This window comes from Pyrus communis, chromosome 6 (assembly GCF_963583255.1).
Source record: "Pyrus communis chromosome 6, drPyrComm1.1, whole genome shotgun sequence".
NCBI classification, from domain to species: domain Eukaryota; kingdom Viridiplantae; phylum Streptophyta; class Magnoliopsida; order Rosales; family Rosaceae; genus Pyrus; species Pyrus communis.
The window spans coordinates 18,516,498-18,541,825 of NC_084808.1; the positions used below are offsets into that span (position 1 = coordinate 18,516,498).

Below are 25,328 nucleotides of genomic sequence, written 5' to 3' on the forward strand. Positions count from 1 at the left end.
ATTACGGCTCGCTTTCAATTATCATTTCTGCAGCTGCACCCATGAAATCAACACCACCAATCCCCAGCAAATCTAGAGCAAGCTCCTCCTCATTCCACTGTCTCAGCCGCTTACTGATTCTCTTCAAGGCATCTACATCAACGTCCAGCATCCAAGTCGGCATGCAAACCACCATGAGGCTAATGAATCCCAAGACATACGCGCGCCAGGTGATCTGGTCACAGCCAAGAGATATCTGACCATCTAGTGCACTTGCAAGAAATTCCATGTGGGTTCCAAGAATCTTTGGACGCCGCTTGGATCCCCAGGATGATGAGTCAATACCCCATACAAAGCCTCCACACAGTGATGCAAAGTAAGCAAGCACATAACCCCTTAACCATGCATCTCCGTTTGATTCTCCATCTTGTCTGAAACTGTGGATAGATACAAACCATGAAGGCAGAAATTCTTTAAACAATGACTGAACCAGATCTAAGCCTCCAGATAACCATACTAAAGAAGCCGCAAGTGAAGCCATAAGTTTACCCCGAGTGAGGTTTGAAGCCATGTGATATTGTCCTTTTATCATTGCATTCTTTGCTGCCTTCAGTCTCTTGCATCTCTCGGTAGGAACCTGTCTTCCTGTTATCTCTCTCACAGAATACATCATGAGGGAAACAATCTCTTTATTCAAGAAGACAATGTCCGATAAATATGGATAAACATGTAGATAGAGGATCCCAGGGGCAACAGGAGAAACCCTTCCATGGATTTGAGATCCAATTCCATGGGCAAGAAGAGCTCCAATACCTCCGTTGTATGAGAGAGGAGAGGAATCCAAGCCAAGTGTTGCAGTGAAGCAGCTCTTAAGAACCTGGATCAGAGCATTGGGGTGTTGGAGGAAGACAGCACGAGATGCAGAGAAGACAAAGTGGTTGCCCCAACGCTTTGCTTTCTGGGTCCAGAGTGAAAAAACAATTGGCATGCAGGGCCAGGGGCAACCAGCTGCAATGGAGGCCATGGCCACGGTGCATAAATCGAGGTATCTTTTTGAATCTCTGTCAGTTTTATACGTTATAGTAAGGCTTACTAAGGCAGCCAGTGGCAACGGTAATGTAGCTTGACAGTTTCCTTCTGTGACAACAAACCGGTATCTATGTTAGAAATATGTACGGTGTCTGCATGTTACATATCTTAACCATATATATCCAACAATTGAGAAAAATGTCTCTAGTTTATGCCCCTATTAGAGAATTTTGTTCATGAATCACAATATTCATCACATACATTTACGTAATGTTGAAAAATAAGAAACCTGAAGGAGCAGTGCTTGGGACGTCAACAGAAGTGGCAGCTACAATTATTTTAATCTTCTCCACAATATTTGGCAGATTTGCATCAGGACAGGGCCAATCTGTTCCGTTCATATAAGCTGGTTTCCAAACACCCCTTCGTATTTCAGCTGATAAGTAGCTCACAATGGTTCCCAAAGATGCAGGAAGAAAGTCAACCAAGACTTTAAGCCCTAAGACAACAGAGCATCTAGGATTTTAGTAGTACACATATGTAAGGCCAAGTAATTGCAGTGACTTCAAAAACACGTCAGATCGGTTCTGAAGTACAGTTTGCCTCTTAGGTTTCCTAGACAGCAGATAATGCTAGCGCGCGCACACACACACAAAAAGAGATACTTAAGACTACTTTTGAGTAGGTTCCTTTCATTGAAGATGAATCCAATTATAGGTAATTATAAACGGGTACTTTACTCACCTGTAGCCAGTTTTCGGGGAGTGAGTCTCCCATGGTTACAAGCTGTTAAAGCAGCATCGGCTACAAACGGAACAGCTGCCAGAATATCCCAAGCTGCAGAGTTTCTTAAATAAGTATGTTCATCTGCTTCTTTAGACGGACTACCACTAACAGAAGCATTAGAATCTCTTCCTTGTTCTTTGTCTTTGAACATCATGTTTAAAAGCTCATCAACATGGCGATGAACGGGGTTTCCATGGGCGAGTCCAGGGAGGGTGGAAGCTATGCAAGCATTATGCTGCATGTACCAGGCTTTTAATTTCGGGAATGAATCAATGAAGATGGGGTGTGCAGATGATGAGCTTGAAACTGCTGCAAGTCTCCTTTTCTCAGGATCCTGGCGGACCTTTTCAGAGGATACTAGGTGGGAGTTTCGTACTAACAGAAAGTATTCGGGAGTAAGGTTGGGTTGAACAGTTGGAACGTATCCTAGTTGGTCTGAAAAGCAATGATTAAACCTCCACAGTTTCAAAATAAGAGTGAATCCATTAGAAAACACAGCATGAGCAGAGGTTTCTGTCCCTGCTGTGCTACTCCAAGTTTCATTAGGTACACATGACCCAAAAATCTCACAGATCGCCATCACTGAGCATGCTAGTTGTGGAACCTGGCAACAGCATTACCAAAACCGAACGACATCAATTTTCGCCTAAATAACATCATTTAGGTTAATGAAAGTAAAAGTACCATCCCAAGTAGTGAGAAAATCTTGATGCAGTCGATGGACGATATCCCGACAACAAGGGCATTCAGAAACGGAGCATAACCGATCAGATGGCTGCCGCTGCCGGAATAATTTGCAGGACATGGAGGAGACAACAACCTAATAATAAAATGGGCAGTGTGTTCCTGCATGAAATGCGGACCTTAATGCATGATGATGGAGAAGATCTGAAGATTGAAAGAGAGAAGGTAAAGGACGAGAATGTAATTTACTTGTATATTCCAACCCTGATTCAGGGAGGCCCCACAAAGAATGGTAACTGCTGATATTTTCTCAGAATCTGATCCGTTGATGGCTATCTCATGTATTTTCTCCAGTTCTGTTAAACTTCCACCAAAACCATGATCTTACATTCAATTGCTTACCAAAGGCGTAGGGGTTTGCACAAAAAGGAGCACATCATGTGGGATAACATATATTGTTTTTATTAACTGTTTTACACGAGATTTGAACTTATAATGTGAAGATTGGTGCCGTTGAACCAACATTAACATGAGTGATCATATTGAAATTGATGGTGTGACTAAGACAGAAATACAAATGTTTTTAAATAAACTCCCGCAAAAGAAAAGACAATTTGGGGATGGTTTGATAATCATTTCGTTTTCAATTTTTACTTTTTTTCTTTTAACTGAAATCTTGTTTGCCAACTACTTTTAGTTTTTAGTTATCAAAAGTATAAAAACTGAAAACCAAAAAGTAAAAACTCTAGAAAGTAATTTTCAGTTTCATTTTTCTGAAAACTAAAAATAGTTACTAAACAAGATTTCAATTTTCAAAAAGTGAAAAGTGAAAACGAAATGATTATCAAATGGTTAGTTAGTTTTGGGCTTGTTTGGAAGTGTTTTGAGAGGAAATGATTCTCGCACAACCGTTTTCTTTCCCTACACACACATCACACCCATGTTTATTTACAGTCTTTGAATTGAATAAATCAAAGAGAATCAAGAGACAAAAATAAATAGAGGTGTGCAGAACGAAAAAATGAGAGTGCAGAAATCATCTCAATTTTTAGAATGGCTTAGAGTGGTTTTAGATGACCAAAAACACTTTGACTACAATTGGCTGAAAAAGTGGTGTCATGTGAAAAAGCTTCATAGAGAAGCACATTCTTTCAAGTGTTTTTTCAAGAAGCCCTTGGATTTTTATTAACTTTCAATGTCCTAATAAAAGCACTTTTTCAATGAATGCACTTATGAGTAGAAGTGTTTCTTATAAAGCATTGCCAAAAGATAAATGCTTGTATATACCTTGGTGCAGGAATTGAAACCAATTCCTTTGTCAACAATGGAGTAAGTTCTGCCCCCTGCATCAGTGAGGACCACCCAGGAACTTTATCAGTTGGTATATTAGAAGGCATTTCATTGATGCCTCCTTTCACATAGCCCGGCCAGAAATATGCCGACGTGTCTATTAGATTTCTTGCTATGCAAGCCTCAACTATCAGATGTCGCATGTTTCCTGCTGAAACAAGAACATGGATTTAGAGAGAATTGCATTTATAATCTGAATCTGTAACTCCGGTTTTTCTTACAGCAATCTGTCGAGCTGTCGTTCGTGCTGATGAAATCCAATGGTGCACTTTCAACCCTCGTCCCTGAGATGAAGATCATTGCTTTCGCAGCAGCCCGGTTTGCTGCAGAAACAACAGAACGAGGGGGAGCCAGCAGTCCTATGAAATTTCCCAGCATTTGTAAGCTGGAAACTAAATCATCGCGCGACTTCCCTGTCACCTTTTGTTTTCTCGAGTGATTGGCGAAGCTGTATTCTGTCGTGTCCACCTTCGCGCTTTCATCTTCTTCGATAAGGCCAGCAACCACAAGAGTGGTGATAGAGAGCAACATGCATAAGCGGGACTCTAAGTGAGGAAAAGGGGACTCAAGAGGCTCCCTTTCCTGAAAAAAGGAGAAGCAATTAACGCGATTGCCCAAACTGATAAGGTATGATTAACTTGTGTTCCAAGGAAACAACAGAAGTTTAACAATATCGAACCCTTTGGACTAGACGAAGTGCTGCAATCCATAGGCCTAAGAAGGTGTCATGCCAAGTTGCACAGTTTACGGCTTGAAGGACCTTCATCAAACCTGAGCAAGAAAGAAAATATTATAGCCTCCGACATTGCTAACGGTCGATATAAGAAGTGATCTGCTTACCGGTGATAACCTCAATGGAACTTGTGGCATTGATCTGTGTAGCATTTAGGGCATCTTCTAGCACCAGATCAAGGGGAAGCCATATGGTTGAGCGACCGGTTCCATGGCATATTCCATCCGAAGAATCCATAATCGAATGGCACTTATGCACCGAGCGCAATTTGGATTTTTGCGAGCTCATGCAAATGTTTGAAGCCAACTTCAGAAGTTCCTCAGGACTAGTAAGTTTGGTATTTTTCAACGCCAATGATTTTTCGGCAAGCAGTTTCATCCGCTTAACAAAAGCTTCCCAGTGTTGAAGCCTGAGAATGTGGCAGAAAATTATCAAGCATTAATCTCCCATACTAAAAACCTTGCCTGGGGGTAAAACGATTACTTCCATTGTTAGGAAACATACATGTTTCGTTTCGCCAAGTTAAGAACCTTGGAAGTCAATACATTTTGCAGAAACTCAGCGATTAACTCAATGGCCATCACAGTGTTACGACTCTGCAATCTCTCATATTGTTCATTCCGCTCCTCATGATGATTTTCGAGACCGTCTATGTCCATGTCTTGGGGTTTAGTTGGCCATATGGACTTCTTTCCCGGAGCAAGTTCCAGTAACCCCTCATCGTCTAACGATGAATCCAGCAACTGCCACACGGTTGAGAAGATGAACGCAACCACAGTAGTCCCAGCTTCGGTTGTTTGCAACCCAAATGTCTGGGACAAATTAAGAATAGTATCTATTGATATCATAACCCTGTATGGAGAAGATAAGTTATATATTGCAATGCCCAAAAAAAAATAGGGTACAACAAAATTGCATAAAAAACATTTACATTATACACTAAGTGCCCGTTTGGAACTGATTTTGGGAGGGCTAGAATCATTTATGATAGTAGCACATGAGAAGTGCTTTTGTCACTTCCAGAATCACTCCCAAACAGGCTTTCAGTCAGTTTTTTTTTAAGACAATGTAAACGGCTTTTTTTTTCATCAATACAAGTGATGAAATTAGAAACTCACTGTTGATAACTAGGCCCTTTAATTTGAGATCTGAGGGAAAAGGCATGTCTCTTGAGGAGCTCCATGTAAAGCCTATATGCTATTGGCTGGACACGTCGATTCGGAATAACCCTATGGAAATCAAAGAAGCAACTATAGAGTTTATTTACGTTACTGGAATTCTCTATGCAGAATGTCAATCCTTTATAAATAACGAATTTGTATCGATATTGTTGATAATTTATCAACATCATATCAATACGTTTTATTGCTGACATGCTATCACAATGATATCAAATAGGGTGGAACATGGGTTTTATTTGTACATGAAAGTACAACACATGAACAGTTTTCATTCAACAAAGTACAACTACAAAGTCTAATCTTACGAGAATTCTTTGTGCATAATGTATATTGTTTAAGGATGGATTTGTATTGATATTGTCGATAATGTGCCAATATCATGTCATTATGTTTTGATATATTGACCATTCAATCCTTAAATCAAAACAGAAACAGGGACCTGGAAGAAAGCAAAGCAAGAACAAGCATGGAGGGCACCATGTTGAAAACCAAGGCCTTCTCGAGAAACTTCCACATAATCGGCACGTTGTTTTCCCAACAAATATGCGAAACCAAAACGTCGGCGAGCTCTATAGATGGCAGGGACACCCCGGCAGAGGCCAAATTCGACGAGACTTCAATCGACCAAAGAAGAGGATCACTACCCTTTTCTTGAGCCTCCTTGGTCTGCATTATCACAACATCCCAGAGGCTGCTCGGTTCGGGATCCGCCATTTCTCGATCACAATGGCCAGTGTTTCGGGTTGTTTCCGGCGACACAGAGATATTTCGGGTGGTGGAGAATCAGAAGAATGTTGAGGGATTGTCTTTTGGATTTGCTCCACATTCTGTGACTCTGCATGATGTGCATGTGTGTTTTTTTGGTCTTGAAACTGAAGCGGTCAAACATGGAGAAAGTCAAACTGGCCGTAAAATTGCCACTTGGATTCTATATCGTTGAGGGAAAAAGTCGGGAATTTAGAACAATTTTGTAGAGATCATTAAACTGAGTTATGCTGATTCATTTTTCTTCTCTCTAGGGATAACTAAAATGTTATGCGCATCATTTAACATGTCGGTATATTTTATTGATTACAAATTTAGAACGTTATCAACACATTGTCAATGATGTATTAAGAATAGACATATGTACTTTAATCGGATTATACGACTCGTATTGGGTTTAAAAGGTTAGGTATTCATAATTTATTGCACAAAAGAATATGAAATATATTATAAAAAAAATAAAAAAATTTGAAAGAATAACTCTAATTAGGTGCACAAAACCTACAAATTTGCTACAAACTTTCTAATACAGTTAGATCCTACGTACTATGAACGGATCCGATGGACTGTTTGAGAAAAGAAAGAAATTAGAATTTGCACGAAGATGGACGGTGTAAACAAGCACTTCGCTCTCTAATTTTTCAGGGAACAAAACTACGTAACTTTTTGCTACAAAATGCTGCAGATGTTTCCGACGATAAATCTAATCTACAACCATTTTGTACATTTACATCTGACCTCCTAAAACCTTAAACCTGCATTGAGGGAATGTACTTTACATCTCATTTTCGACTATGAGTTCAGCGGCCGCTCCCATTGTGCCAACACCTCCGATCCCCAGCAAGGCCAGAGCAAGCTCTTCCTCGTTCCACTGCCTCAGACCATTACTGAGTCTCTTTAACACGTCTACATCCACCTCGAGCACCCAATTTGGTGTGCAACCGATCATGAGGGTTACGAAACCAGACACATAGGCACGCCATGTTGCTGAATCACAACCAAGTGATATATTCCCATCAAGTGCACTTGCAAGAAACTCCATGTGGATATGTAGGATTTTAGGACGTCGTTTTGATGCTGATGATGAGGAGTCAATGCCCCAAGCAAAAGCTCCACAGAGCACCACGAAGTATGCAAGCGCATAGCCACAAAGCATGGGAACCATTCCTTCTGACCCTTGTTCCTGCTCGGAGCCATGCATAGATATAAACCAAGAAGGCAAGGTTTCTGTGATCAATGACTGAACCAGACACAAGCCTCCTGTTAACCATACTAAAGATGCCCCGAGTGAAGCTGCTTGTTTCACCCGAGACATTGCTCCATCAAGTGAAACCTGTTGATATCTCATTGGGTTTCTTGTTGTCTTCGACTTCTCTAATCTCTCTTTAGGACGAGCACTGCATGCTATCTCTCTTACAGAATGCATCAAGATAGTAACAATCTCTTCTGTCATGAAGACTATATCTGTAATTGATCGGTACACACGTAGGTAAAGAATCCCTGGTGCAACGGGGGAAATCCCACCACAGAAATGGGAACCAAATCCATGACCAAGAAGTGCTCCAACACCACCATTACTCGAGATAGGAGTGGCATTCAGGCCAAGTGTGGCAGTAAAGCAGCTTTTAAGAAGCTGAACCATTGAATCACTGTTCTGGAGGAAAACAGTCCGAGATGCAGAAAAGACAAGGAAGTCACTCCATCGCTTGGCCTTTTGAGTCCAAAGAGACGCGACAATTGGCATACAAGGCCATGGGCAACCAGCTGCAAGGCACTCCAAGGTGGGGCCAGCCAAACTGAGGAAGCGTTCTGATGCTCGGTCAATCTTGTAAGTAATAGTAAGACTCACGAAGGCAGCTAGGGGCAGTGGAAGTATAGCTGGAGAGCTTCCACCTGTAATAGTTAAGTGTCAGTCAAAATACTAGAGGTGACGAAACAATATGGGGAAAATGGAAAGAAAAGAAAATCTGTCCCAAAACATGTAATAGCTTTATATTCCTTCTCGTTACAAGTTCGTGATAGGGGAAAACCTGCAGCAAGGCTAGGGACATGAACACCAGTAGCAGCTAGGATTTTCTTAATCTGTTCCTCAACATAGGATAGATTCACAGCCGGACTGGGCCAATCTGTTCCATTCATAAAAACTGGTTTCCAAATACCCCGAGTTACTTCAGCGGAAAAGTAGCTCACAATGGTTGCCAAAGATGCAGGAAGAAAATCTGCTAAATCCTTAAGCCCTGAAATAGAGAAAATTTCAGTTATTTTATTTATTTCGCCAGGGTATAATGACTTTTCTCTTTAAACTTGACGGCCACATGTAGTAATTCATAAAAATAAAATATAAATTTGGTTCAATTACATCTACAAGTCAAATGTATAGGACCTCAAGAAAATCTAAAATACCCAGTTGGATGAAATTCAATGATACAGTTAGTATTAACTCATTCAAACATTCAGGATTTAGTTTTAAGAAAAATTAAATTCAAATACTATTTCATACATTTTCCTTGGTATCGCTGTATTTAAGTAACAAACCATTAACAGAAAATGAGATGAGAACACAAGGCTAACCTGTAGCAAGTTCACGAGGAGAAAGTTTTCCATGAGCACAGGCCGTTAGAGCAGCGTCAACCACAAAGGGAATAGCTTCCAGGATATCCCAGGCAGGTAATTTAGGTCTCAGAGAGTTGTCTTCATTTCCAGGTCCCGAAGAACTACTACTTGGAGAATTAACAGAAGTTAAAGACTGGCTTCCTCTGTTAATCTTTGTGAACATCATGTTAAGAAGCCCATCAACAATCTGATGGACAGGGGTTCCGTGAACAAGACCAGAGAGGGTTGAGGCTATACAAGCTTGATGCTGTCTATACCAAACTTTTAATTTTGGAAATGAGTCCACAAATACAGGTTCTGGAGATGACGAACTTGCAACAGCAGAGAGTCTCCTCTTATTTCGATCCTGGTGAGCACTTCCGGAAGATACTAGGTAAGAGTTTCTTACAGATAGGAGGTACTCAGGTGTAAGTCGGGATGCAACCGTGGGTACATCTCCCACCCCATGCTCAAGAGGAGGATGATTAAACCTCCACAGCTTCAAAAGGAGAGTAAATGCATTTGAAAACACAGCATGAGCAGAGATTTCTTCCCCTGTTGATAGAGTCCAGGAGACATTGGGAACACATGAACCAAACACCTCACAAATCGGCATCAATGAACATGCAAGTTGTGGGACCTGGTAAGAAAATTAAACGACAGTAGTTTATGAGGCTCTTGTAAGTAATTAGCTGTAAGTCAAGGGTGTGCTCAATCCCTGAATCTAAGATGTGACAAACCCTAACAAGATTATACTGTATCCGTCACATTTAGTTAAGTAAAACATATACATACCAAGCCATGTAAAGAGAAAATCTGAACGCAGTCTACAGATGCTATTCCAACAATGAGGACATTCAGCATCGGTGCATAACCTATTAAATGGCTGTCATCCCCAGAATAATCAGCCGGAACCGGAGGGGACAGTAATCTAATGATAAAATGAGCAGTATGTTCCTGCATAACAGGTGAACCATAAGTTAATTAGAGAGCTGAGTGATTGGTAGAAAATGGCAAGAACTTTTAGTATTCAAACAGGCAAGTGCGAAAAAGTAACTGCATTGTGCTATTGGGGGCAAAGAAATCAGAATATGTATCAAGTCTTAACAAAATTGTTTTCTTCACCTGTATATTCCATCCTCTAATTAGTGAGGCGCCGCACAAAACGGTAGCAGCAGAAATCTTCTCACCGTTGGATCCATTGACTGCAACCTCAAATACTTTCTCGAGTTCTGCTAAACTTCCATCAAATCCATGAGCTTAATTCAGTAGCTTTACCTTTGGGTAAATTTACAAAAAAGAGCATCTGATATACCTGACTTCAGGAAAGAAAAAGGAGTGACTGAAGACCAGGCCATCATCAAAGAAGCTTAAAAAGGCAATCTAAGGGGTCATCTATCTATACAGAGTTCCCCTTTAATAATTTGCACACTACCCCGCCACTTAAACATAACGCTAGTGGCCAAAGGTATCCATGTACGACATCAATTAGATTATTAGATTCTTAAACTCCTGTGAACCAAATGTAAACCCGTGTAAAACCTCCATCCTAAGTAGTGCATTTATGTATGAACTCAAAAACCGAGAACTTAGAAATCACCTATTGATGGGCCTTCACAAGTGGTAATCCAATTTAAGGAATCAACAGTTACCAGAGAGAAAAAAACTGCCTATCCACTTATATTTGACACATGTAGTATAGGAACAGCGGTTTCAAGCCAGAAAAGCAGCAAGGAACTAATTTAATTACAACATGAATTACTAAATGTAACGTAATTAAAAGGTTAAAAGCTAGTATACCTTGAAGCAGGACTGGAAACCAAAGAATTAGCCATTGCTGGAGTAAGCATAGCCCCCAACATAAATGACGACCAATCAAGCCCTTGAGTTGGCATGCCATGAGGTAACTGGTTGATGCGTCCATTAACATAACCTGGCCAGGAATATGCAGAAGTGTCCAGTAGACTTCTAGCAATACAGGCCTCAACTATCAAATGACGCATGTTTCCAGCTGTAAACAAATACATAAACCTAAGATTAGAATGCCTAACAGTAACCGGTATACATTGACTCCAGAAAACAATATACGGTATCAAACTTGAAGTTGCTTATGGCACTGACCATTATAGACAAACCAAAAAGAACTATACTAAAACCTCAAAACAGGAAGAACATAGGAGAATAAAATAAGGCTGAAAGAAAAAAAGAAAACTCAATAAGGAAAAGAATACAAGACCACAATAACCATGCACAGCAATGCACGACACAGCTCTAAGGGTTTTTATGTTGAGCAGTAGACATTTGAAAAATGAAAAAGAAGATTATTTTAGTGAACTGCATCACCATGCTCCAAACATCCATTTATTTCAAATTTGTGCCACTTCTAACTCTTCTTTCATGTTGAAGCAACTCATTGACATTGAATTAGAGCTAGATCATATTACTCACAGAAGTTGACAGGCATGTCCATATTACTCACAGAAGTTGATAGGCATGTTCATATTACTCACAGAAGTTGGTAGGCACGTCTTTCATACTGATGCACTCAAAGTATCTGCTCCCAGCACTGACACCTGAAAGGATCAGTATTGCTTTTGCAGCAGCCTGATTGGCAGCTGAAACAACAGACTGCGGTGGAGTCAGCAAACCCTGATAATCACCCAGTGTCTGTAGGCTGGAGACTAAATCATTGCGGCACAGTCCTAGAACCTCCTTTTCTTTCCAGTGATTGATTGAGCCACATTCATTTTTGTTGGTTGGTGCAATTTCCTCCTCCTCAATCAGATCAGCAACCACAAGTGTTGTGATACTCAATAGCATGCATAAGCGGGTGTCGAGGCGAGGCACAGGCCCTTCTATGGGATACCTTTCCTACACGGAATAAAAGAAATATAAAAAAGAAGGCATAACTAATATATTTAAACAGTAAGTAAATCTGGTGCCAACTCGTATACCAAAAAAATAATTGATGGCATGCATCCTAACAGTAAGAGCTTAAGTTTTTCAAGACATGGGAAACCAACGCATTTCTAATGGTGTTATAGCAGAGCTGCAGAAGATTCTGTGTTAAAATCCCTACAACTGGAACCCCCCAATTTATGTTAAATTTCATAGGTTGGACTTTTTAGCGATGAAATGAGATCCGCATGTGAGAGAAGTTTTTAATAAAAAAATAGTTGTGACTCACTTATTAAGAGAGTAAACAACTTAAGCTTTTAGGACCAGAGATAAAATACAACAAATTCTTCCTTTCATTTACAATAAATCAACAAATTATATCATTGAGCAACAACTTTGAAGCACTACGGTTACCAAATAGACAATCAACCGGCACGATTGTCTAACTCATAAGGTTTTAGAACTTTGTAAGAAATTGTGCCAGTCCCCAATCAAAGTTGACAGAAGTACCCAAATCAAGTTGCTTAAACTTCTAGGACATAGGACATATGGGTCCAGTCGTGTTAAATTTCTATGACATATGGCTAGTAGGATGTTTATAGGGAGTATTACGATTCTGTTCAGGAAATATGCTAACCATTCAGACAGAAGAGGACAAATTTTAAAGTTATTCAAAACAGAAACGAACCCTCTGTACAAGACGAAGAGCTGCTATCCAAAGGCCTAAAAAGGTATCATGCCAGCTTGTGCTATTTATTGCTCGGAGGGTTTTAACCAAACCTACAAAACAAAACCTTGCTTTTTCATTCTCACAGAACTGGTTTCATAAGAACAAATATTAATTTAATACTACTTTAAGAACAAGGGATAAAATTTGTGTTTACCAGTAATTACTTCAACAGCACTTGTTGCGTCAACCTGATATCCATCCATGGCATCTTCTAATACAAGATCAAGAGGAAGCCACAAAGCAGAACGACTAGCCCCGTGGCACAGACCAGCAGAAGTGAGAGATCTATAAGCCATCACTGCATGATACTTTAGCAAAGAAGTTGTTTTACATTCTCGAGGCAAGACCATGCGACCATCTGAAGTCAAGTTTATAAGAGCCTCTGCAGTAAGAGTTTTCGAATTTCTCAATGTTAATGAGTTTGATGCAAGCATCTGTAATCGTTGAGTAAAACTTGTCCAATGTACCGGCCTGAAAAAGTGGGTCAGCATGTTAAGCAATCTCTTGCAGTGAAGGCAAAGATCAAGAAGGAAATGATCAAGGTACTGGTGAAGGGAAAAGTTAGTCTTTAATTTTCGGACTTGCTGACAAATGAAATGAAAAAAAAAACAAAGCCACAATGCATACAATGAATTTCCAACGTAAATAGAAGGAAATCTGTTGAAAGAACATTCAAAAATTTTCATATGGATATAACTTGAGTACTAAGACCATCCAATGCTTGAGAAAATTAAATATTAAAGTCGTACAAATTAAAGGGAACTAGGACGAAATATAGATGCAATTGCTAAAGGGACAAGAACTTACAAGTTTCGGCGAGCCAAGTCAAGAATTCTTGATGTTGCATTATTTTGAAGAAATTGCCCAATTATCTCAATGGCCATGACAGTATTTGCTTCCAGCAGTATCTCATTGTGTTCACTCCTCTTCACATAATAACTACCCTCACAATCTATCTCCATTTCTTGAGGTTCAATTGCCCATTTGGACTTCTTTTCGCGGGTACAGTTCAGAAATCCTTCATCATCTAATGATGCATCAACCAATTGCCATACAATTGAAAATAAAAACTCAACCACAAGAATCCCAGGGTCACTTGCTGGAAAACCAAAATTCCAGGAAAGATGAAGAACAGATTCTATCGATTTCATGATTCTGTACGAAGAATATAGGTACAAATTCCAGATACAAGGTAAGCACCATTGTCAGTACAATGTAAGCAAACAATATTCTGTACTAAAGATAGCTTACATTTGATAATTTGGCCCATTTATCTGAGATTTAAGGGTAAAAATGTGTCTCTTAAGGAGTTCCATGTAGAGTCTATATGCCACCGGCTGGGAACGTCTACTTGGAATGACCCTGTAGAAAGAATGATAGACAACAGTAAGACCGTTAAGAGAGTTTCCACTTTCCTACAACGCAAGGGAGCAAGCAGTTTCTCACAAGTGAAACCATACAACGCTAAGTTAAGAAAAAGTGAACATAACTAGATCTGGAGAAAGAAACAAACAGAACCCAACCATCCAAATCCTGTACCAGCACATCAGTGGTAAGCAATGCAGCCTAAGATCAGTAATCTACATGCCACTTGATACTTCAAAATAAATATTTAATACGTAATTATCAATGCCACAATCACTCATCAATGTAACACATTGTTGATCCATGAATTTAATTGAGTTCGCAAGCAAATGAAGATTAAATTAGGATGATCACATGTCTAGCCGCTCTTTGCTCGGTTGAAAGAAATATAGGAATAAAGACGCCAAAAGTATATTTAACGCATCTAAGGAATGAAAACTCCACCCTACTAATGTCATTACAAAAACTTGGCTCACTCATTATCCTTTTTTTCTTTGGCTTCAAGGAAACATTAGAAAGAATGCTTAACAACATTGATCGTACTGATAACTGAGACAGGGAAAACCGAGATGGAAATTATAGAAGAATCAACTTTTATAAGAAAAACATAAAGTACAAGGACAAACATGTGAACCCATTTCACGATTTGAAAATGCGGGGGAATGGTAAAGAAAAGTCTGAAATTTAAAAAATGTTAAGCGAATAAAAAGGAGTATTTGTGCAACACAATAGTTTCTCCTCCTAGTCAACTGAAACTCAAGAATATGCTACGATTCACCAAACAACACCAATGTATTTAAGATTCTGGTATTACTTTCATTTCCTCCTTTTTCTAAGCACCAAACAAAACAGTACAGAAAACAAAGCATTAAACACAGAAAACCCATTAAAACACAGATAGCAATGAATCAAACAGCAGGAGGGCTAAACAAAAGATGAAACCTTTAAACCATTTCACACCCTTTATCTGATCCCAACTGAAAAATGTCTCAAAAAGAACCTCATTTAAAATCCAAAAAACCGCAGACCTCGAATTCTCAAGTTGGCTAGGGCAGAGCGCTTCCCACCGTGAATCCAAAGTTCGAATTCTCCTTCCGTAAAGATGAACTTAGTGTAGATTATCTTTCAAAAAATAATTACAAAAATCTAACCCACCCAAAAAAGCTAAAACCGAGAAACCAAAAATCTTCAAACAGTCTGAGAGCGAAAGCACAAACCTTTGTGAAAGCAGAGCAAGAACAAGCATGGGGGGCACAATCTTCAACATCAGAGCCTTCTCCAGAAACTTCCACGCAATGGGCACGTTGTTTTCCCAGCAAATGTGAGAAACCAACACGTTGGCGAGCTCCACCGAGGGCAAAGAAACTCCCATGGAGTTCAAGTTGGAGGACAACTGTATGACCCAGAGCAGAGGATCACTACCCTTTTGCTGTGCCCCTTTGGTCAGCTCCACCACACTGCCCCAGAGACTGCCTCGGAAAGCACCCTCCATTTCTGAGTCAGATTTTGGTTATGGTTTTGGAATTTGGAGTAGGTTGGTGAGAATGTATAGAAAGAGAGAGGAGAGCGAGAGAGAGAGCAGATCAACAAATGCAGAGAGGTGACTGTGATGAGTGAGACAGGAAGGGAGAGAATTGTTTCATTGTTTTATGCTCTGTTTTTGTTTTTTATTTTTGAAGTTGTGAAATTTTGTGTATAAATTGCCTAAAATTGGCGTTAGAAATGGAAATGTTTAATTGTGTGAATTGTGGTTTCGTTAGATTCTCTTTAACATCTCTATTATGTTGTATCCTTTTTGTATTCTACGGTGGTAATGCTCACCGCTTAAATTTGTATATATGCACATCACAGATTTTGAAATTTAAACTCATCTAACGATAATAACTAGAATGATGAGTATTGTGAGGTCATCTCCAACCGAAGGGTCCAGAGGGCCAGAGGGTCGAAAATAGCCCGAAAACCGTCTCCAACCGAGGGCTAGGCCAGAGGGCTCGTGAGTCCCACGGAATCTGAAGGGGCCAAAGGGCTAGCCGCATGCAGACAACTAGCTAGCCTGGGGTTGGCCAGAAATTCAAAAAATCCTATCAAATATAACCGACAGGAATGCATATACAAAATTTTGAATCCAACAGCTAGCTGACTAGTCGTTGTATTCAAATTTTTTTTTTTTTGGGCCTTTTTTTTTTAATTCTTAAAAAATCTATTTTTTTTCCCTATAAATAACTAAACCATTGATTAAATTTAAGTTCTAACTTTTTTGGTTCTTAGAGGGTCAGAAGGCTAAAACGAGCCATCTGGTCAGCTCTTAATTGGAGATGACCTGCCTATTGTCATTAATTGTATTGTCATTAATTGAAGATGGTAAACAAAAATGCATTCTTTTGCGTTCACTTTTCTATCTAGTTGACCATTCGGCAAGAAAAACTAAACTTGTGTCATTTGGACATTCAGTAGAAGTCACAATTTAACATAAAAATCACTATCAATATATTATTATTTTAACATTCGCGTAAATCGAATTTGAGACTTTCTTCACGAACTAAAAACTGAATGTCGTTAGACCAAAGACGGGTCATGTGCAGACACTCTCTCTAAGATTATCAAGTACCTACAAATGTTAGAACCAAAATCGTGTCCCCACCGATTTACCAGGTACAAGTAATCGGATCCAACTCCACAATCACCAGAACCGCTCAACTTTAGCTGCAGACATTTCTCATGCGTGAGCCCAACCCTGGCCCACAAATGATAACCAATGCATGAGGTGAAAAACCAGAGTGGTTTGTGGTAGGTGGTTGATAAGGCCACTAGAGAGAGAGAGTAGGGTTGGTCCAGCTCCAAGCAAATTAGTTACGACTTATGAGGCTTAGGCATGGGAAGGGAGAAGCTGGTCCTCCTTTTTCCCCACTTTTTCCACTGATGTTGTCACAATCCTTCCTACTCACGTTGATGTTATGTCTTGGTAGGTAAGCAATAGTGTTATTGCATGCCTTCCTTTGGGCATCGTATATATCAACTACTTTAAGCTTTAGATGTTTAGGGCATTAATCTTGAAAAGTCTCAACTAATGTGGTTCAACCTCCCACAACAATCTTAGCAAAAATAATTCTTCATGAGAGATATGGGATTGTGTGTGGAAAACACGGTGTACTTGTTTGTGACATTGACGTTGATTTTACTCGTTGCAACTGATTTAGCTGAAAGAGTTTTTTCGGTTATGAATATTATGAAGAATTCACATCGTATAGAATGAGAGATCAATGATTGGATAATAGCTTCGTTGTGTGCATTAAGAAATATATTTGCATTTGCTTATAGAAATATTACAAACTTTGTTATATATATATATATATATATATATGGAAATTAATATTAGAAATTTTGTGTTTGTTCTAATAAGAAGTTTACAGATTTGAATCTGTGCTTATAGAATTTTGACACACAACGACCCAGAAAGTCCACTTGGATCCTGAATCGAGCTGTGTTGGCTTCGTCACCTGGACCCATCGGGAAGTTCTCGTGTGAGTCCCCAGAAACAAAACTGTGAGGGTGTGGTCGGGGCCCAAAGCGGACAATATCGTGCTACGGTGGTGGAGCGGGCCCGGGAAGTGGTCCGCCCCGGGCGGGGATGTGACAATTTTGTTAACCACACAAGTTACAGTTGCCTCTGCAAAAAGAAGTTTTTCAAAATTAAAATTGATCAAATCTTATCTTGCATCAACTTTGTCACAAGAAAGATTATGTAAACTTAATTAGTACATTTGCATCCAAAAACACGATACGTGTAATATTTAAGTAATGTTTGTTATATTTTTCTTCTTTTGATATTAATTGTTAATAACATTTGATGTCAAAATAGACTTTTTCATGTATTTAGCGAACTCTTTTTTATACATATCAATATATAAAGAGTCGAAAATCAAAGAATTCTAGAACCCCACTTTAAAAGCTTGCTTTCAAATTCTCAGGGCGGGGCATGAATCAATGCATAATATGTTATTCATTTTTTTATATAGATAAGCTCACATGAATCCGATTCTTATGTCTTAATTAACTTTAATTAGGAAGCATTGTTGTAATCTTTTTGAAAGACCATACACAGTTATACACTTGTGCTCCTCTCTCTCTCTCTCTCTCTCTCTCTCTCCCCCTCTCTCCCACCCTCTCTCAAAAGATGGTCGCCAGTTACCACCAAAAAGAATGCGGAGAAGGCCAGCAAAAGAATAAAACCTTAAAATTAAAAAAACCATCACTTTCACCTTTTCACTAAATTCATGGGGTACCAAATAATTCCAGGAAATTTGGGTAATAGTATAAAATAATATGAAAGGGAGGAAAAGGTTGTGGAGCTTTGGTGGTTGGTACCCACTCTTGGTGCCCGTGGTCACGTCAAGCTGACGCCAAATTCACACACACAAATATAGACACTTTACCTGCTTTCTATTGATTGAATTACTTGCGTGAAATGAATTCATTGTTATTGTATTTTTTTATTAATTAATATAATATTATGTGTAGATTTTTTTATATGATATTATATTATTAAATTGAAACGTCATATGATGATAAATATAAGAAGACTGCATGGTAATGATGGTTTTCAAATCAAATGACAACATTTGAGGGGATTTACGATTTAGGACTAAAGTATTGAGTATCTTATAATTTTGTGCAAGTTGTTCTACGAATCACGTTATCAACATTTTTATTCAAGTTTTTCTCTCGTCGTGTGAAGAGTTTTTGGTGTACATTCAATCATATATCTCATTATCTCAATTTGTTTACTTTCTGTGACAATTGACTTGGCCAAGCAATGTGAGAAATAGAAAAAAATCTCCCGTGATATGGAAGACAAAGAGAAAAGAACACATGAACAACCAAAATCATCCGATGGGATAGAGAGAAGGAACGCTACCCTCTCAAGTAGATACATATTTTTACCTTTTCTATCTCATACATCCCGCGACGAGTGAGACAATATAGGCAGGTATTCTCCATGAAGGGCAAGTTGTGACACGGAGATGGCTCCAAAAGGACTAATTGGGAGCACTATTATCTTTGTTGTTAGGTAGCTGATCATCAACATCCCTAGAAAAAGCCCCTAATGAGGAAATATGCTTTTGGATATTAGTTGATTGCTTGCTTTTAAATTAAAGGGGGCGTGACTTCATCAGTCAATATCACAAAAGCTTAAAAAAAGATACAAACTGTATCAACAACTGAAAATCACTCACGTGCACGTCTGTTACTATCTCGTACAAAATCTTAAACCAAATTGGCGAAATGGTTGGTATATGCAGAGACTGAGAGACATGTAGAGGCATGATTCATGAAAAATTGGCAAAAAGGTGCACGGAAAGCTAATAATCACAGCACCAATGAAAGCACAAACACAACGATGATATATTGATATAATGCACATTCCACATTATGATAACAAAAATAAAATAAAATAAAAAATATATTTATAGATACAAAATTCTTCATTGATAAGGACAACCACCAAGGTTAACATAGAATGAGTAACAGCAGACTTGAAACTATATGGGAAATACTAGGATCAGTTGCACGTCAGCTTGTGACTGGTTTCTGGCCGTTGATGTATGCAATCCCACCTTGGAAAGTGTATGCGTCAATGGTCAGAAATCACTTACCCATGCATGGGCGACTGAAGATAGCATTTAGTGCATAGAGATATTCATCAATTTTCCCCCTGAACTTGTGATCATTGGCCAATTTCCCCCCTCAACTCTCATAATTAGTCAATTTCCCCCCTCAACTTTAATTTGGCCAATTTCCCCCTCAACTCTCAAAATTAGTCAATTTGCACCCTACTGTTAATTTTTTTTTTTTTTAAATTTTCCATCTATTCTTTTCTTAATTTTCAATCTTTCTATTAACTTCCAACAAAGTACTAAAATTAACATAAACTCACCTGCATAATATAGGCTAAAATGTACAAAAACATAATACAGTTAGTATGTGATATGGGTTGATTATAAGAAAAAGTTATGAATCGGGTTTAAATCATGTAGAAGAAGAAATAATAATCCTGAACTCATGGATTAGACCTATTTCAATAAAATGGGTTATTTTTAATAAGGAGTCGAAAATTATGAACAAACTAACCATTTTTTCACTAAAGCTCGATTCTCCGCAATTTACTTGAACTTAGCTTTCACTTTTATAAAGAAAATTGTATTCACATACAAAAATTTACACATCAATCCTTTTCATTATCAATTTTGTATGGTCAAAAATCAAATAAAATTACTCCATACCGATTTATTATGACTAATAATACTATCTATGATAAATTGTAAAATTTTAAATTTTAATCTACTTGTAATAGGATAAAGATATAGGAACACGATTAACATACATCTTATTTAGTTTCTTACACACACTTGTTTAATTATGATCAAATTAAAAAATTAACAGTAGGGTGCAAATTAACTAATTATGAGAGTTGAGGGGAGAAATTGGCTAAATTAAAGTTGAGGGGGGAAATTGACTAATTATGAGAGTTGAGAGGGGAAATTGGCCAAAATTAAAGTTGAGGGGGGAAATTGATGAATACCTCTGGTGCATATAATCACGCATGGCGTGGGTGACTATGACTACCTAGAAATACAATGTACAAATTGCTACCGCAAAGAATAGTAAAAAAAATTTAGTTCCAGTTCCAGGTACCCAGTTCAATGCTGGAGGAAGCTGCACGTTGCAACAAATTTGATGAACTAGAAGTCGGCGTCCAGCTTGAAGATGAAATTTCTACCACCATCTTGGAGGCCCGACATAACAGATGCTTTTTGATAGTCACCGACCCTTCTCTCGAAAAAGTTCGTCTTTCCTCTGCAGAATCAAGCAAATGAGGTTAAGATCATTATCCGTCAACCAGTTTCAAGAATCGAGTAAAGCAGGCAAAACCACATTCTCAGAAATACTCACTGCAAAGAAATAAACTCCATCCAGTCAAAAGGATTGTCCACATTGTACTTCCTCTGGCACCCTAATGCAATCTGGAACAAAGAAAACATTCTACATTTAATGTTGCTACTAATGCCGATAAGAGCTATAGATATTAAACACACATTCTACTTTTAATGTTGCTACTAATGCCGATAAGAGCTATAGATATTAAGCACAACTCCCCTATCCCCTGGGAATCAAAGAAAAAAACGAGAGGAGCAAATCATCAGAGAGATACCAAGAGTCGATCAGCAACAAATTTTATGTACTGGCTCATAAGATCTGAGTTCATGCCAATCAATGCGCATGGGAGGGCCTCGCAAACAAATTCAGTCTCAATCTCAACAGCTTCATGTATAATTCCATGAACTTTTTCCCAATTTAGTTGCTTCCGCAACAAACTACAAGAACAAAACAAATAAGTTTCCGTCATTCACACACTGAAGAAAAGAAAACAATTTTAAAATCTCTCTTTTTTACACAAGTTTCTCCAATTCCCGGATTCTGCGAGGACTAAAAATAATAAACCATTGAGTTCTAAGAAGGAGGAACCACACCGAATAACTATTATCATATGCCTAGCAGAGCATGAAGCTCAATATTGGGAACCAGAAAGATAATAGATATTACCTATACAAAAGGCAAGCAAAATCACAGTGAAGACCCTCATCTCTAGATATAAGCTCGTTTGAGAATGTCAACCCAGGCATTAGTCCCCTCTTTTTAAGCCAGAATATGGCACAGAAGCTGAGAATGAACAATAAAGTAAAAAACAAGAGAGAAAAGGGTGACAAAAACAAAAGAAAAAATCATACAAGCCTTGTAACGAAAAGTATTAAACATATAAACTCAAGCATATATAATGCAAGCCCAAATTACCTTCCCGAGAAGAAGATTCCTTCAACACATGCAAAAGCAACAAGTCTCTCCGCAAATGAATTGGAACTGCACATCATGCAGAACAAGCAATTGGTTTAAGGAACATCTGCCTTGCTTCTAATCAAACAAAGATCATGTACAAACTACACATGAAGCTTGATGATAACAAGCAGACAGGGTACAGAAGGACACTTCTAAATTTGCAGAGTGCAGCAGATGGTACTCAGTTTAAATCTTGTGATATCAACATATCATACAACAGAGAATACAGAGGAAGCTCTTCGTTTTGTTAGAAACTAAATAATACATGGTTAAATTATGTATATACCAACAGTAGCCACATACGATATCACACACAAGGAAGTTCAAATTGGTGCACATGTCATATTCCGGAGTTTTCTATAAATGGCCATCCTACACTTATCAGGACAAATACAATCCATTCTCTACTCAACAAAATCTTAACATTTGATTTTTGAAGGGACCTAGTAGGTAAACACGTCAAGTACCGCAGTTTTACTATGCATGATCACATACATCATTCACAAACAACTCCAACTATAAAAAAAATAATATCTCCAACACTGGAAATTATAAAGCACTTCAAACCCAAAGATGTGTCATCTCTGCTTATACCTGTGTATCCAATCCAAAGCCCACTTAGCCTTCCTAGACACACAAGGAATGCTTTCAATTGCATTGAACAATCTATGCTTCTCCGTGGAATCCTTGATGTATGTCTCCAAAAGCAAGCTGTACATCTCTGATGGGAGACAGTATTTAAAAAAGAAACAAAAAGAAATCTCCTTAGACAGGTGGCCACATACATTACAAATAGAGGAACCAAGGAAACTATGTTCAAAATTCTACCTGAATGAATATTCTCCATTGCAAGTTGAAATCCATAGAATGCCCGAGCCTGTGAAGGATGAGAAGCCTTGATGTTAGTAAGTCAACTAGGAGAAAACAAAATGGAATATTAGTCTAATTAATTGGAAAGCCATCAACAGTTCAAAAATTATGGATGAAATTGGCGGAGACGTGAAACACTCTTATCCATAAAGAACAGACCATAAAAAGAAATCACCTCAGGAATTTGAACATCAGTTAAGAATCTTGCAGCCAAATTCTCCAAAACGATCCCATCAGATGCAGCAAAAAATGCAAGGACATGGCTTATAAAGTGTCTTTCAGAGTCGGACAAAGCATCCCACTGTTGTACATCCTGGGAGAGGTCAACCTCCTCAGCTGTAAGCCAATTAACATGTCATTAGCACGTACTGTGTGGAAAAAACAAAACTACTCAACAGTGTAACATAAGGCATCAAATGACTGAAATGCAGACCTTATGCAGACATTCTAAGCAATAATTTAAACACAGCTGCCAAAGACTAGATCTGCCTAGCGCAAGGCGAAAAGATCATATGTTCGAGATTCTAAACTCAGGGTTCTTACATACCAGTGCTATTTACCACAAACACAACAAGCCAAGTAAATCACAGGCAATACTACCTACTTATACATTGCAGTTAAAATTCGCAGCCCCCAAAGAGTTAATGCTCAAACATGTTCCCATTTTGTTGGACTTCCATAAGTCTTTACAATCTTGTTTATGTATGACTCCATAAACAACCAATGTATAATGAACTAAGTGAAAGAGAGGAAGAAAATCCCAAATATGTTCCCCTTCAGAGAAACAAAACAGACCCCATAAGTACAATCTTAAACTAAAGCACGGACCCAGTAAAGTAAAAGGACACCCACAGTAACCATATCCAAGCGATAAGTTCAACAACTGAAAAAACGTTGCAACCAAAACAAAAGTACCAGAAAATCCCACCTCAAATTTCATTTAGAAATGCAAAGCCAAATTAAAACCACTAACGTCGTACAGATACAAATACATAAATGAATGAAATTTTGGAAAATAAATAGACACCCACTTCAAAACACATACAGATAAGCAATTTAAAAAAATAAAATAAAAAAACCAAAGTCACTTGAAACATGAGAATCCTTGTTGTTTGTTACAAAGAGGGAAATTTGAACAAGTTTTCAGTCCAACAACTGAATTTTGAAACCAAAACAAAAAGCATTAAACTCCCACTTCCCCACTTATCTCTTTAAATTCCAATACAAACAGAGTGAAAAACACTAATATTACACAGATAAAATAACAAATAAAAGCCCAAATTCTAAATCATAAATATGAAAGAACCAAGCCTTCAAAGTACAAATTCCACAAAATTAATGAAATTTAAGAAACTAACAGAAACCCACTTCAGAACACATTCACATAAGCAAGAAAAAGCACCAAAAATTCACAAGAAACACGAGAATCGAACAGGAAACATGAACAAGTTACCAGTCCAGAAACTGGCCTCGGCCTTCTTGTACATCTCCCACACCTGCTTGTAACGAACAGGAAACATACAAAACCTCTGCGTCTGCTCCATTAATATCGGCTCCTCCTCCTGCTCTGTTTCTTCTTCTTCTCCATTTCCCCTCTCCGTCCCATTTTCCAGAGAACCCATTTTTTTGCAGTTACTGGGTTTTGTTGGGGGTTGGAGAGAAACCCTACAAAAACCTCCGCGGAAGAAAAAATCAGTGACGTGGTTGGATTTTGATGGGACAGCGTATCAGAAAAGGCCGGTCGCAGATAGATTTTTATTTTTTTTATTTTAATTTCTTTTTGTTTGATTTCGTGCATGGTGCTTGATATTTGGATTCCAATTGTGAATGGCACGGAAATTGTGTAAAACGGCGACGTATTGGAACACGGGTTGGGCCACTGGCTTTTGCTTTATGAGAACTGGGCTCCCTAAAAAACGACCCAACTTTGCCCGGTTTTTTATTTTATTTATTTTGTCTGAAACCGCAAAAAATAAACCGTTGTCTCACTTCAAGATGTCTGGATATGGTTGATTTTCATATGAATTTTGGACACAAAATGGAGGTATTTCGAAAAAGTTCTAATTGTTACATTTGTGTAAGTTCAAAGTGACACTATTGAATTCTTTTTTTTATTTTTAATACATACAATAATATCTACATTACGGTGAGAAGTGAGTTGTTTATTTTTTTATTTTAAAAAAAGATTCAGTTTTCAATTTTTTTTTTGAGAAATTCAATATTTATTTATAATAAAGTAAATAAATTAAGAAATTATTTAGTAATTACATGTCTTTAGTTTACAGACAAAAAAAATAAATAAAAAAATACTAAGAGACAGTTTCGAATTTATGTGCTTTTAAAAAAACACCTTTTTGATAAAATGTTCTTAAAATTTTAGTGGAACTTTTTCTTTTGCAGCTTTTAGCGTTCAAAATATGCAGGTTAAAAAATCAAAGATTTAAGTAGTTCACCACTCAAGGTTACATTGCAT

At 38.2% G+C, this 25,328-nt stretch overlaps 3 protein-coding genes across 3 annotated transcripts; all 3 read right to left on the minus strand.

Annotated features, from left to right (window-relative positions):
- Window position 1: 1 nt before the first annotated feature.
- LOC137736160 (mediator of RNA polymerase II transcription subunit 33A-like) lies at window positions 2-6,456 on the minus strand. The gene is made up of 12 exons (XM_068475484.1): window positions 6,182-6,456; window positions 5,680-5,790; window positions 5,066-5,413; window positions 4,669-4,970; window positions 4,508-4,599; window positions 4,050-4,410; window positions 3,766-3,979; window positions 2,728-2,842; window positions 2,479-2,640; window positions 1,753-2,398; window positions 1,298-1,507; window positions 2-1,113 (listed from the first exon to the last, which is right to left on the minus strand). Exons 1-12 carry the CDS (start codon window positions 6,454-6,456, stop codon window positions 2-4), a joined length of 3,948 nt encoding a protein of 1,315 aa, XP_068331585.1.
- Window positions 6,457-7,092: 636 nt separating this feature from the next.
- On the minus strand, window positions 7,093-15,646 carry LOC137737848 (mediator of RNA polymerase II transcription subunit 33A-like). Its single transcript, XM_068477417.1, has 12 exons — window positions 15,310-15,646; window positions 13,979-14,089; window positions 13,535-13,882; window positions 12,882-13,198; window positions 12,686-12,777; window positions 11,610-11,970; window positions 10,900-11,110; window positions 10,225-10,339; window positions 9,895-10,056; window positions 9,079-9,739; window positions 8,538-8,744; window positions 7,093-8,400 (listed from the first exon to the last, which is right to left on the minus strand). The coding sequence occupies exons 1-12, from the start codon at window positions 15,582-15,584 to the stop codon at window positions 7,283-7,285; spliced, it is 3,978 nt and encodes a 1,325-aa protein (XP_068333518.1). The 5' UTR covers window positions 15,585-15,646; the 3' UTR covers window positions 7,093-7,282.
- A 4,773-nt stretch (window positions 15,647-20,419) lies between these two features.
- Window positions 20,420-24,600, minus strand: LOC137737879 (ribonucleoside-diphosphate reductase small chain A-like). Its single transcript, XM_068477454.1, has 9 exons — window positions 24,309-24,600; window positions 23,031-23,191; window positions 22,814-22,862; window positions 22,580-22,706; window positions 21,944-22,009; window positions 21,695-21,811; window positions 21,303-21,465; window positions 21,044-21,114; window positions 20,420-20,947 (listed from the first exon to the last, which is right to left on the minus strand). The coding sequence occupies exons 1-9, from the start codon at window positions 24,475-24,477 to the stop codon at window positions 20,833-20,835; spliced, it is 1,038 nt and encodes a 345-aa protein (XP_068333555.1). The 5' UTR covers window positions 24,478-24,600; the 3' UTR covers window positions 20,420-20,832.
- Window positions 24,601-25,328: the final 728 nt, after the last annotated feature.